The sequence below is a fragment of the Triplophysa rosa genome, linkage group LG2, assembly GCF_024868665.1.
Source record: "Triplophysa rosa linkage group LG2, Trosa_1v2, whole genome shotgun sequence".
NCBI lineage: Eukaryota > Metazoa > Chordata > Actinopteri > Cypriniformes > Nemacheilidae > Triplophysa > Triplophysa rosa.
Window position 1 is genome coordinate 13,633,277 of NC_079891.1, and position 15,409 is coordinate 13,648,685.

The window sequence follows — 15,409 nt, forward strand, 5'->3', positions numbered from 1 at the left end:
ATATATATATATATATATATAAGTTTGTGATTGCCTGACTGAGCTGTCAGTCAGAGCGCGAGAAAAAACAGACAACAAATGGAAAAAAGTTATAAGATGGCGTCCAGCCGTTCAACAACTGCATGAACACTGGACAACAATAGAGACAGGGCACTGGGGCAGAGTTTATTTTTTAATTGCCGTTTTGCTTTCGTGTCGTGTTAAACGCAGGTATGCAAGTCGCGTGGGGGTAGTTTAACACATTTGAATGAAAATTTAGTTTATAACGCTTTGTTTAAAGACTGGTTAGCAGTCAAGCTAGGCTACACCCGTAGCTCCAATGTAACGTTAACTGTGAAGATCAGCAGTTAGCCGCACTGCTACTTTAAAAGTTACTTTTATTACGAAAACTTACCGTCAACTTTAGAAATGCGTATTTTTGCGCTGAATGTATGTAATACGTACAGATTATATCGTTTTAAAATGGAAAAAATAAATGCTTCGCAAGTTTTTGTAAGTTTTTTTCAAATATTAAATGGAGTAGTCTGCGCGACCTTATATTGGTAATATTTTACTTTAAGTGAAGAAATGGCATTTTGTTTAACGGGATGCTTTATGTAAATATTTTTAGCCACGCAAGTTACGTTTTCATTAAAGACCACTGAGACTGAGCTCGAATATTTTCTAGACAGTTTAAAAAACGGTTTGATTTTTGTGTATATTCGTTTCAAATAAACTTTTACTAGAGTTATTATGTATCTGAACACAAGTGTACAGATCTGAATTGATGTGCTTGTGGGTTTTTTAGTGAGGATGCTGATGTAGTGGTAAAATGGAGGCGGCTGAGTGTGTTTTGTAAAGACACTAACACACTGAAGCAGCTCGACCAGGTCGTAATCGACACTCGAGTGAGTTTTTAAAAACGCTGTTGTTCTGGATGATGGCGGACTTTGTGGTGCCGGGGCACAGCGCGGTGGTGGAGCGGCTCCGGCGGCGGATCGAACTTATTCGGAGGCATCACAGCAACTGTGAGAACCGCTATGAGAAAACAGCGATGGAGCGGCTGGAAATGGACAGGCAGCAGACCTTCGCGATGCATCAGCGCTGCCAGCAGACCAAGGCCAAACACAAGAACAAGCACAGACAGCCGCCGGCGGCGAGCGCGGACCCAGTGCCGCAGAGAGTGACGGGCGGCGGAGGCGCGGATCTGGCGGATGGTGGGAACGGGACGCCCGGGGAGCAGAGCAGAAACAGCACGCTGATCGCGGTGAGTGTGGTGATGATGTGTTATGAACTGAGGGTGGAAACCGGAGGATTGTGGGATCGAATAGCATCAACTATCCCAAGGCAATGAGTGTAATGTGAGGAACTTTTTATTAAAGATGTCGTGCATGACAGCTCATTTAAGATTTATTTAAAACGCTCCTTTGCTGTCTTTTTAAGTACAGTGTGGTTGTTTAATGCATCTTAATGTAGATAAACTGTGTAGCAAGAGCAGGAACTTTTAGTATGTGTAATATTCAGCTGAGGTGCATGGTTGCATTTAGCAGCGTTCAAGACACCTCGGATTTGGGATGTAGCTCACCACAAAACCGGAAGTTACGTCTGGATTTAGTGACATTACGTTTCACAGACACAGTTTAGCATCAGCCAGGACTATGCCTTAGTTGAATTAAGATATTTATGTCGTTTTTTAAAAATGCTTTTGAAGAATACATTACTGATGTGCATCTTGAGACAAAACAATGGCACTAATATATTTTAATATATTTCTGGGCAAGTTATATTCTGTTGAAACAGGTCACACATTCATTTTAGTCTGGGACTAGCCTTAAGCCTTGTCGTACAAGTATTAAAGGTGCCATGAATTAAAATCACAATTTTAACCCGAGCTTTTGTTATATAAGAGGGAATCGTATTCACGCGAACATCATGTAAGTGTCAGAACTGAAAACGCCCTTGGTACTGAGATTGAATCTGTTATTGACACCAGGCCCAGCAAACGGCAGGTTCTGGAATGCGCCCATCTATGACGACATTGATAGGTTGAACCCCACCTCTAAAGAAAAATATCAACGACTACTTCTTCAGCCCTGCCCAATGGTTCGCACATGACAGAACCAGTGGTGTGGAACCAGATAGAGCTAGCAAGCAATAAACAAACATGTCGTTAAAGATAGCTAAATATTGTGCCATCCCAGGTTGTGGAAGAATACAGTCGCTGCATAACCTTCCTTCGGATTCTGATATTCGGGGTTAAAGTTTATTTTTAAAGACGTTCCAGCTAGGGCTGTGCCGATAAACGATATCATATCGAATCGCGATAAAATGTATTTCAAAAACGATGATAAACTATTGGCATTTTGACTCGATATGGATTAATCTTACAGTCTAACAGAAAGCAGAAATAAACGCAACAACGTGTCAGCGTGCAGCTTTTATCATGCGCGTCAAACTACAAAGTCCATTTCATACTGCACTTGGCAAAGAAAACTCGACATGAGGAGGAAAACATTACTGGAAGCGGAAACGAAAGTGAAACTAACCTCGAGTTGTCATCACGCGGTTTATCAAGTGTCTTATTTTTTTTCGCCATCGCTGGTTAAACAAAACAAACTTGAGGCGCAATTGCAAGCGAGTTACTTCGAAACTCAAGCACAAACGTTTTTATATCCATCGTTAACATATCTGCTAACATGAGCTGGTGCTTATGAAACAAACCAGCGCTGCCCTGTACAGATTAGAGATGTAATGAAGTGAGTTTGTGTGCACAATAAAATATTGACCCTTGTATGTAAGATGCTCGCATGATTAAAGAAATGTACTATAGTTTATGTGAGATGTCTTTTTGAAAGACTAAGGTTCACTGAATGCATTGAATGAATCACACTACTCGAGCAAGACATTATTGCAGCGTTATGTATGTGCGCAGGTGCTGAGCCAATAGCGTTCGAATATACACAGTAACGGAGCCCTTTCATTGGTTGAATGTACTGAATGAACACTCCCTTTACTTAACGAGTCAATTGAGTCAAAATGAGACTGAATGAACTGGTACATGTTGTTTATGGCCTAATATCCTCTGTGTTGCAACAGTGCATTAATTTAATTGAATTTTAACTGGATAAAGGTTAACTTTTGTTAATAAACTGTATTTAAAATAGATTCTTTTAATACAGTTTTTTAATTAAATATATATCGAAATAAATATCGTTATCGATCAATATAGAAAAAAACTATCGAGTTTACTTTTTTGCCATATCGCCCAGCCCTAGTTCCAGCTCATGTGGGAAAAACATGGGCGTTTGTTCGTTTCATTTCTGCGAGAATTCCTTCGTGAACAAGGCACTGGATTTGTGGAGAGGCTAAAATTAAAAAGCAGTGCTGTGCCATCCATATTGGATCCGATAGGAATGGCGCAGCAATCTTATGTGAGTAAAACGTTTTTGTACTATGCGTCACTATTGCTTTGTTATTGATCGATTGATCTATGCAGAGGTTGTCTGTGATCTTAAGCCCGTGCGAATCGGGATCTCTGTGATTTGGTGGGCTCATATATCATTTTTCAAGGTTTTATCCACCGTTTGCGAATAATGGAGGCTTTCTGAAGTGTTTTGGTATTATTTCGGGTGCTGGGTGATATCCATAAGTTGCCGGGAATCTCCTGTTTGTTTATTTATCATGGAAACTCGTAACATTTGAGACCCGCGATCGCGGTGATCTTTTGTCCGGTTCGCGATCACGGGTCTCAAATGCTGACAGGTACAGTCATATATCATTAAACGCAATACAACTTGAAACTGTGAAAACTGTGAATGGTGCTAATGTGTAACCTAAGGTTACGTCTCGAACTAAATTCACAGAAGGCTCCAACTACGCAAACTGCTATCCAATCATAGCGGTGGGTGTTTACTTATAAAGTCTTCAATGCGGCACTCGCCCATTAAAACCGAGCGTTTGCACAGCTGGCCTCAAAACCTGGGTAGAAAATAGCCTATTACTTATTGATTTTGAATGTAAAAACCACGCGAACGTCATAACCCAGCCAACATTTTTTTGTGGGGCCAATGTAGGCCTCATATGGGCTTGAGGCATGGGCCCCAAGTGGGTTTGTCCACGGGTTCCATGTCGGCCCTATGTGAATTTGCCCATATGAATCCTACGTAGAATCTGAGTGGGGCCCATTTGGGACCCAAGTGGGCAACATGCATAAGCCCCATATTGGTCCCACCTTATAAAGCCCATGTGGATTAAACCAAGGCCCTGTATGTTTAATGGAGGAGCCCTGCATAGTGTATACTTGAGTGGTTCTAGATTGTTTTTTGAGGTTTCCTACCTGGACAGTACAATTTTTGTTATTGCTAAATTGTAATTGACCTTTTCCATTCTTATGCTCTACCAAATACAATGCAATTTTTACTGATTAAATGATAACTGCAGCATTTGGATGTTGCTTTCTTAGATGTTAGTCTTCAAAATTCATAATAATCTACTACTTTATATTTGCCTGTACATCATAAACATAATAGGTGCATTCTGAAAATGAAAAACACATGGATGTTCAATGTCAAATTTATTAACATTTTCTGATCCTTAACACAGAATATTTAACTCAACCTTAAAAACAGTCTTAAATGTTAAATTCATTAAAAATAGTTTGATAGATTTCAGATTAGAAAGGGTACTTTAAACTCAACTGAACAAAAAATATTTTGAACGCTTAAACTGCTGACAGTCTGATGTTTTGTGCCAGACTGCGTTAAGAGCTCTTTATCCACCCCTGTCTCGTGCTCCAGTGGTTTCAGTCCACACCTGTAACAGAAAAACAAAAATACAATTACTTGATATGTCCAGCATCACATAGTTTACAGCACAAATGAGTACTCTACATGCTATCAATTTAATGTCAAACAATTCAAAAATGCATCACCTCACAATAACAGAATTATTAGTTGACAAGTACAGTACATACTATATAATCTTATGAACAATCTGTTATGTGTAGTCTGCATAATGAAGGCAAAGATGCTGCATCTATGTGCAGATCAATCATTTAACCCCCCTGGGGTCCGAGTGGGTTTTAAATCCTGGAGAAATTTTGTCATGTCCTGAGATTTGTGCTTTTTAGTAATGCACCCATAATTTAATACATTGTTATAAGTGGTGGGACATTTTCACATCGTGCTGTCAACCACTCTCTGGTAACGTTACGCTGAGAACCCTCAAAGGCTTTTCATTTATAATTAGCACTACACGAAATAGAAAAATCACGCAAACAAAGCAAATATAACAAATCCATGTTATATAATGTACATTGTCAGTAAAAAAACAAGGTTCTTGAAGAACACATTAACGTATTTAAAATGTAATGGGAACTAGCATTCTAGCACTACACAGGCAGCAGACAACGCAGGCTGCATAAATCTGGTCTCAGAACAGATTACAATTTATGTCCTAGCGTTACATCGTTTCTGACATCAGAGCTTTAGACGTCTGAGGAATTAAAAAGAATGGCATTAAATGGTTAAATATCGTAAATCAGTGTCACTCGTCATAGGCTGTGGTAAAGTCAATTCAATTTTACCTCAGGTGGAAAAATGTCAGGTACACGCAGGCTTACAAAATGCAAAGGAAAATGACGGTCAAAACAGGGTTCCCGGTGCTTGATAACACGGATAACAAAAACACGCTTAAGAAAATATGAATTTTACCTTCTTATTTTTGATTATTTCCAGTCCTGACTCGATAAACTTGCTGCTCGGTGGAGTTGCCAGGGTGCCACTGCTCTGCCAAAGATATCCTTCCACCGATAGAGAAACTCCTCCTTTATTTATTTAATTTAAATCATAGCTGTCATTTAAACATTAAACATTTTCAACAAAAGAATATTTAATTATGTGATATAAGAAAAATCTACCAAAACTCAGGAGAACTACTTTGTCAAGCTGAACAAAGTGTTCTTGGTCAAGGGTGTGCTCGACTCCATGCATCACCTGCGCAAAGCAATCGTGTTATGACATCAAGATACCACGACATCGTTTCTAGGCAAGTGCTTCCTGATCGATCTCGCGGTAGTGTGACGTAGCCGGTCGGTCTGCGCAGCTAAGTACGAAGTCGAAAGTATCTATCAAATTGAGCAAGAACGTCGCTTGTGAGACTCATGTAAATTGACCTGGATTTCTGCATTTATCTATCGTGGTTGATTTTCATACAGTTAGGACAGTGAAAGGAAGAAAATACTTATACAGGCCTATTGAATTAACAAAAATATTCCAGAAACTCCATTTGCATTAAATACATAACAAAATCATCCTAAATATCTGAGATATTTGTATGTTTAAAAGGATTATCAACCAAATATAAGAACTATAAAAAGTTCAAATGCATAATGTATTTTAAGCATGAAGTCATATGCCCACTTGGAGCCCATGAAGGTCTCATATGGGGGCAAAGCATTGTGGGACCCATATTGGTATCCCACACGGGCCCATATGTTTTGCCAATCTTAAACCTATGCCCATGTGGAGCCCATATCGCCCAGATAAAACCCATATGGGGCCCACATACAAATGTTCAAATGTACGCATTTAAAGGAGTTTAAAGGCATAATATGTATTTTAAGCATAAAATCCGTGTGCCCACATGCAGCCCATAAAGGTCCCATAAGGGCAAACCTATGTGGGACCCACATTTGTAATCCCACATGGGGCCCATATATTTTGCCCTTTTTTATCCCATGCCCATGTGCAGCCCATGTCGCCCAGATATAACCCACACGGGGCCCACATACCAATGTTGGCTGGGAAGTAGACCTCATACAACCAAAATGTGACGCCAAAAATACTTGGGCGGCCATAAATATACCTGGGTGGTCCACCCAAGTAAATGCATTGTATGGGAAACGCTGGGAGAGAGCGCACCCCTGGGGGGGCACCAGTGCTGATTGTGCGGGTGCTGGATGTGAGTTTCCCCATTCCCCTGTCTGTCAAAGCTGGTGACCCACTGACAGATAGAGCCAGGAACAGATAGCTGGGTTAACTTTGTCTGGAGCAGTGATGGGATTGATGGTGTTGAAAGCGGAGCTGAAGTCCACAAACAGGATCCTCACATAGGTCCCTGGTCTATCCATATGTTTCAGGACAAAATGCAGCCCCATGTTAACTACATCTTCAACAGACCTGTTTGCTATGTAGGCAAACTGCAGGGGTCCAGTAAGGGTTCTGTGATGTCCTTCAGATAGGCCAGTACCAGTCTCTCGATTGACTTCATGACCACAGATGTGAGGGCGATGGGTCTGTAGTCATTCAGTCCTGTGATTTTGGGTTTCTTTGGGATGGGGATTATGGTGGAGCGGTTGAAACGGGAAGGAACTGTGCACTGGTGCTTTTCTTGTCTTTTGTTTCCTAAAGACTCGACACACATCCTCTTCTCTGATCTGAAGTGCAGGAGGTGGGGTGACTGAAGGTGATAGGTGTTGTGTAGAGAGAATGTCAGAGTTGGTGTGAGGTGTAAAGTTAGCATTTTCAAATCTGCAGTAAAAGACATTCAGATCATTGACCAGGTGTTGATTGCCTACAAAATTGGGGGATGGTGGCTTGTAGTTAGTTATGTCTTTCAGGCCTTTCCACACGCAGGGTCATTGGCTGAAAATCGGTTTTCCAACTTTTTGAGTAATTTCTCTTAGCCACTCTGATCTCCTTTGTCAATGTGTTCCTAGCCTGCCTGTACAAGACTTTGTCCCCTTTTCTGTAGGCATCCTCCTTGGCTTGGCGAATCTGTCTGGAGAGTTTGGATTCCTTGCCACAGCAGTGCAGTGTTGGCTTGCTCACGAGAGACTGCATTTATTTATTTATTCATTTATTTATTAGATATTATTTATTATAATGATCTTGCTTGGTCTATAAACACCATGCACTGTGTTGTGTTTTACCTTTCTGTGTTTTTCTTATTTGCTCCTGTAAAGCTGCTTTGGAACAATGCACATTGTGAAAAGCGCTATATAAATAAAATTGAATTGAATTGAATCTGTCTGAGTTTTGCTGAGAACCATGGTTTATCATTGTTGTATTTTAAGGAAGTCCTAGTAGGAATGCACAAATCCTCACAGAAACTGATGTATGATGTTACAGTCTCTGTGAGCTCGTCCAGATTGGTGGTAGCAGCTTCAAGAACACTCCAATCGATGCACTCGAAACAGGCTTGTAAGGCCTGCTCTGTTTCGTTGGTCCATCTTTTATCAGTCCTTACCATAGGTTAGGCAGATTTTTGTTTCTGCATGTAGGCTGGGATAAGGTGAACCAGGCAGTGATCAGGCAGTCCTAAAGCTGCTCTAGGGACAGAGCGATATACATTCTTTATTGTGGTGTAGCAATGGTCCAAAATATTTTTGTCTCTGGTAGGGCATGTGTTGTCTGTATTTTGGCAGCTCAAGTGTAAGTTTTGCCTGATTAAAGTCACCAAGAATAATAATAACAGAGTCCGGGTGTTGTTGCTCAGTGTCTGTGATGTGATCGGCGAGCTGTTGTAATGCCGCACGTGAGCGTATCCATGTTAGCAACTCGAATGCTACTCTGTTATGAGATGTGTTTGTTAACTTTTCCATGTGTTAGAAATAAACACAAAACCACGTACATTTGTGACCCTGGATCACAAAACCAGTCTTAAGTAGCACGGGAACATTTTTAGTAAAAGACAAAAATACATTGTGTGGGTCAAAATTATCGATTTTTCTTTTATGCCAAAAATCATTAGGATATTAAGTAAAGATCATGTTCCATGAAGATATTTTGTAAATTTTCTACCTTAAATATATAAAAACTTTATTTTTGTGAGTAGATGGTCTGCCACAGTGCCCCTGATTAACAACTTCAAAGGCAATTTTCTCAATATTTAGATTTTTTTGCGCTCTCAGATTCCACAGTTTTAAATGGTTGTATCTCAGCCAGATATTGTCCTATTCTAACAACTCGTATATCTATAGAACGTTTATTTATTCAGCTTTCACATTATGTAAAAATCTCAATTTCAAAAAATTGACCCATAAGACTGGTTTTGTTGTCCAGGGTCACATTTGGTTTATAAGATTTATTAAAATATTTGCCATAAATACAGGACAACACTTACCCGTTTTAAGACCCATGTTGCAAAGCCTGTACGGTTATCCGTTTGAGCTATTTCTAGGTTGTAAATGTGCTATCTGAACACCGCGGCCATGTTACTGGTGGTGTGTGAAGTCATCGAATGTTCCATGGTTCTTACCCGAGAACAAGTTTTATTTTTGCAGAAATTATTTGGATAATACCTGCTGTGATATTAGAGAATAACCTAATGCAAACGTATATTTATTAATCATATACGTGTAAATACATTTGTATAATATATGTGAATCTGAGAGCTGGAGTAATGAAATGTACTTACCTGTAGGATGGTACGATCCGGGGAGGGAGGAGTCAAGCCTTTAAATGGCGCCAGGGCGCAGTGTAGAGTAGTCTGATGTACTGCTTGTTGATGGTCAGATCTCTTGGACCTAGTGGTCGTGCAACATTTTTATTTTGTAAATATCTTTGAACAGTTTTTGTTTTGCATTTTTCTATTGCTTGTATCACTTTGGGAGACTCGCACTGAATGGCACAAATAAAGTCACCCTGAAAATCTATGCTGCAGTTTGCTTTGTCACTTGTGGCCTCCATCCACCAGGAGCATCCTAACAATATATATAAATATAGAGTAAGTTTAACACTGGCTTTGAATGTTCTATTTAGCCCTGACTGACTTAGTTCCCTTCGCTATCATATGCTAACTTTATCCTCCTATATATACGGTTCATTAGGGATGGGCGATATGGCCCTAAAACTCTATCACGATAATTCCTGGTATTTCTTGCGATAACGATAAAAATGACGATATATCCATAACGCCATCCACCACTGTTTTTTGCGTCAAGTGATAGTAGCTGCATGAAGTCTAGACCCTCAGAAAAACAATATTATCAAAAAGTAAAACTCACCCCAAATCAAACAGCTCCTAAAATATACTACAGTATTTTTGTAAATATAAAATATAATAGTGAGATTCTTCTTCAAAAGGTTGTAGTAAAGAAAAGTTAAATGAACTAAAGCTCAATAAACACATATGTCATACGTAAAACTGTATATATTCTATTGTTGGGTGGAAACGATCGATCGCATCACGCTGTCAATCACTCTCTCTTGAACTGTGTGAACCTTCTCTTCTCACAGCAACATACACTGAATCTGTCTATGACTCGCGCTACAGAAAGAGAACAGAAAAATGCGGATAAAAGAAATCTAATTAAATAATCCATGCTTTTATACGCTCAAAAACGTATTTAAAATAACGTAATACAAACTCGCATTTGTACTGTATGTAAACAGGCAACAGTGCTGTGCACGCTGTGTCGCTATGAAAGCACATGTGGGCGCGAGCTGCGCATGGGACGCTCCGTTCATCCTGTATATAACAGGCAAGAAATCATACTAAACAATTTGCGCACGCGCGCATAACATCTAACGAATGTTTAAATAAATACTTTTAGCCAAACTAAATGTTGTGGTGTAACACATTATGACTATCAACGACTACTTAACAAATGAATTAAATAAAACGAAAGTGAAACTAAACATTAACTCGGATGCATCTACAGTGCCAACCTAAACGAGATTTAGAGCTCGTCTTTTAGTGCAAACTCTTTCTCAGCTTCACGTCCGCCCTCCGCTATACCCGTTTTCGCTTCACATATGAGCTGTGAATGGGTCTCACAAAGAAATACGTCATCAACTAGAATTTATCGTTTATATCACGGGAAGATTAATTCTTATCGTGTGGGGGATTTCTATCGGTATATCGCAAACGATATAATATCGCCCATCCCTACGGTACATGTACGTCAATTCAAACTGTTGATAATAGTGTTGTCATGGTACCAAAATGTCAGTAGTCTTTACCAATACCAGTAAGATTCCATGGTTCTCGGTACCAATTTCGGTACCAAAGCAAAACACCAGTACATGCTAATTGAAACACAATTTTATTAATAAAGCTCATTGTTAATATAAATGTATAAAAAAAAAAAAAAAAACTGGATGAGTAACAACTTTTTATTACTGAACTCGGACAAAACGGAAGTGTTACTTATTGGACCGAAAACTGCTATAAGTAACAACCAAGAATACTGTTTAACTATTGACGGATGTTCCATAAAACCCTCGTCGTCAGCAAAGAATCTTGGCGTTCTATTCGATAGTAATCTGTCATTTGAGAGCCACGTCGCCAACACCTGTAAAATTGCGTTTTTCCATCTTAAGAATATATCTAAACTACGTCATATGCTGTCAATCTCAGATGCAGAGAAGTTAATTCATGCATTCATGACATCAAGACTAGATTACTGTAATGCACTGTTAGGTGGTTGCCCTGCAGGCTTATTACAAAAACTCCAATTGGTCCAAAACGCGGCAGCTCGAGTTCTTACACGTACAAAAAAGTATGAACATATTAGCCCGGTTCTGTCAACCTTGCACTGGTTACCTATAAAGCATCGCGTTAACTTTAAAATCTTGCTTATTACCTATAAAGCCTTACATGGTTTAGCTCCTCAGTACTTGAATGAACTCCTTTTGTATTACAGTCCTTCACGTGCATTACGCTCTCAGGCGTCCTGTCAGTTGGTAATACCTAGAATTTCAAAATCAAGTGCAGGTGGTAGATCCTTTTCCTATCTAGCGCCTAAACTTTGGAATAGTCTTCCCTGCACTGTCCGGGAGGCAGACACACTCTGTCAGTTTAAATCTAGACTAAAGACGCATCTTTTTAATCTTGCATACACTACTCTTCCATAATATAAATCTTCAGAGGGTTTAGGCTGCATTAGTTAGATCAACCGGAACCAAAAACACAACTGATGTACTTGTTGCATCAAAGAGTACAGAACAGTACTCTACTCTCAGCCAGTCTTGTCTCATTGTTCCAAGGTTACCACAGCGAGCAGGATGCAGTTCATGGCCTGACCTGATGGTAGAGCGGAGAATGGGAAGTGGGGACCTGACAAGAGCTGAGATGATAGAGCTGGATAAAGAAGGACGCGGTCTCTTGACATGTCTTCACCACAAAACTTCAAATGCTATTAGATTATTAATGATAATCTTAAACTATAATTTATTTTATTATTAAGTTTATTTATTTTATTTAGCCTTGTTGTGCAAGTTCTCTGGAGCTTGTGCAGAGGCAGCAGCTTTTGCCAGAGGGGAACTGGAATCCCCTGGTTGGGCCTGGGTTCTCCTGAGGTTTTTTTTCTCGATTAGAGTTTTGGGTTCCTCGCCACCGTTTGCATACTGTTTTTGCACTATCTGCCTGACCGGGGGGGCTGCTTTAGAATCTTAAAGTTTTACTTAATTAATATTGCATATAGGAATTTATTATCTGTTATATTTGACCTGTGCTTCTCTCTCCTTTATCCTAAATGTGTGCTCTCACTGAGCGTGTGTGTGTGTGCGTACTTGTCTGTGTACGTACGTGTGTGTGTGTTTTGTGTGTGTGTGCGTGCGCATCCGTGTGTGTGTGTGTCTCTGTGTCTGTGTGTGTTGGTGCGTGTGCGTGTTGTGTGTGTGGAGTGTTTTGTGTGTGGGTGTGTCTGTCTTCTGTGTTTTCAACCTTTTCTTGTTTTTGCAGGTACAACTTTGATTGTTTTGCTTGTAGTCAATGTGTCTCATGTACAGCTGCTTTGTAACAATGAAAATTGTAAAAGCGCTATATAAATAAAGTTGAGTTGAGTTGAGTATAGAAAGCAATGCCATTTTGTATACATGAAGTATACAAGTTAATTGTTGCTTAAACGGTGCTCACTGGGGTCTTTCATGCTGATGAACGTCGTGCTCAGTCTGCTGTTGTATAAGACAAATAGAATAAACTTCAGTAAGTCAACTGACTGAACAAACATGCATATGCAATATTAAAACAAACCTCAGTTTTTATACTGCATTTACACAAGATTACTTACATTAAGGTAACTGTATATTAAAATAATAAATGCAACAGATATATTTTTCTTTAGTTTAAATGTGGCTTTTTAAACCTAATAGAGTTATCTATACAAGACATACACATTGCTAGTCATACAGTTAGTATGATAGTTTTCTAGCACATAGATTTCAGATAGGCCTATATAAAATAGGTACTGTAAACCCCATCCTGTCCTCCCATTAATTTTACCCCATTACAGTTATAAAAGCATTAAATGGTTAATAAGGACACTTGACTGGATTAGCATTGGCGCTAACAAATTAACTCGCAAACAGGGACGTTTGGTTTAGCGTAACCTTTAACTTAACATATGCTACAACATTCATAATGCAAATGCGAACAGAATTTGAAATTTACCGCTTGAACTTGTTAACTTAAATCCGTTTGTTTCCTCCTTTCACCTCAAAGCTCTGTTCGTTTTCTTCGTGATATGACTAATCTGAAGTATTTTTGTGCGCATCTCTTGCGGATCGGAGCCGCGCTTATCTGCTCATCACATCTTATTGCGTCTATAAAAAGTTTCCGACTGACAACCTGTCAGACAGAGCATCAGTACCTGGTACATCGGTGCTACCGGGTCTTATGAAAATTAGGTACCGTCAACTTTTTTATTTTTAGGTACCGACTTGGACCCGAAGTACCGGGACTTTTGACAACACTAGTTGATAAATATTACTTGCATCGGCAGCTTTATCTTGTTCAGTTGGTCTCGATCCCTCTTGAGGAACAACTTTGAAGCTGTACTGTCCCATGTTGATAAAGCACTCCGGCTTGAAGTGATTTGCGCAAACAAGCAGGTTTTACTTATGGTTTCTGAGGGATTTCCACTAAAAAATAAAATCCACTCCTGTCTCTTCCTAGGTTTGGTCTCTGTGCAGCGACTACATTGCATGTTGCATGTTGTCCACGAACTTTAGCCATGGCGTAATGTACACCACTGTCGCTTGTGAAAACAACAATGGCTGCAGCGCCGTGGGTGGAATTGTGTAGATTAAGGGGAGGTAATATTATAATAAAATCCTGATTTTATGTCACAACAGGAGCAAAATCTCAACGGCCCGATTTCTCTTGCTTGCAGGGAAAGGCTCATCAAAACAAACTTACTTGGATCTTGTTTTTCACATTTTCTGGGTTGCTAGATGCACCGGGGATCCGATTAAAGCACTTAAACGCAGAAATTTTGGATTTTCATCCAATGACTCCTTTAATGCCCGGTTTCACAGACAAGGCTTAAGACTAGTCCCAGACTAATATAAAAGTTTGAGCTGTCTTAACTGAAAATAAATTCCCCTGACATATCTTAAAATATGTCATTGCAATTGTTTTGTCTTAAGATGCACACCAGTAATGTTTTTATCAATGGCATTTTAATAAAAGCAAATTAAATATGCATAGTCCTGGTTTAAGATAAGCCTTGTCTGTGAAACTGGGCCTAAATTTAATAATAATTTGGCAGCAACTATTTTGTAACATTAAAAGAGCGCCGGTGCAGAAATTATTTCTGGGTTAAAGTGGGAAATAACCCAAATCCAAGGTGTCTTGAATGCAGCATTAAGCTCACGTGATCTCGGAAATTCGAAGCGCCAGCTTCACAAAATCCTGGTGGAAACACGGTACACATATACATATTGTATAGCTGGTTGTGTTTCGTTGCTTTGTTGTCAGAAAAAATGGAAGACGCCAGATTCATGATTGCGTGTGTCTTGGGACAATCATATATGGTAATAGTTTTTGACCGTACAAACTACTGTATAGTTTTACCGCACTATCTAGTCAGCTTGCTGACTATTCTGGAATATTGGTGAAATACATGCTATTTTCGCAGTGTATAAAACATACAGTACACCAGCGTTTCTCAAAGTGTCGGGCGCCCCACTGGTGGGGAATAGAGACATGACAAACGGGTGGAAATTTCATCATTTTTGTGCCCATCGATGTCCTGAGCCGATCGCTAAGATCGGGGGGCCGATCAGGGCATCAAGGCAGCGCGAGCATTCCACAAGGCATTAGCAACGGAGTTTTGTTCAATAATAACAATTTAATACCAAATCATCAAAAAGTGGACAGATTACAGCAAGTTCACTCAGCTCCATAACGCTGTTATAGAGAACACAGGTTAGCATCTGATTTCTTTCTTCATACAGCGCTCTACCAGAGCTTTACAACAACATTAATGACACAGATGAGAAGCATTAGCGGCTGTCCGCTAACACCACAGAGATGCTGATTTTTCTTCATTTCAAAGTGAAAGTTCAAAGTTATGTATGTCAATAGCACAGAGTGAACTTGCAGAATCGTGTTGAATGTTTTTGTTTTGAGGCGGAACATTGACTGGACATTGATGTCATATTCCGATCGTTCTGCGCAGCACTTAATGAAGTCGAACACGACT

General features: G+C 39.7%; 1 protein-coding gene across 1 annotated transcript in view; it reads left to right on the forward strand.

The window, feature by feature from the left end:
* The first annotated feature begins 97 nt into the window (after nt 1-97).
* LOC130563643 (mastermind-like protein 1) overlaps nt 98-15,409 on the forward strand; it is a 35,695-nt gene continuing 20,383 nt past the window's right edge. The window contains exons 1-2 of the mRNA XM_057349335.1: nt 98-210; nt 788-1,246. Coding sequence (XP_057205318.1) covers nt 917-1,246 — 330 coding nt within the window. The 5' untranslated portion in view covers nt 98-210; nt 788-916. The remainder of the gene's footprint in view (nt 211-787; nt 1,247-15,409) is intronic.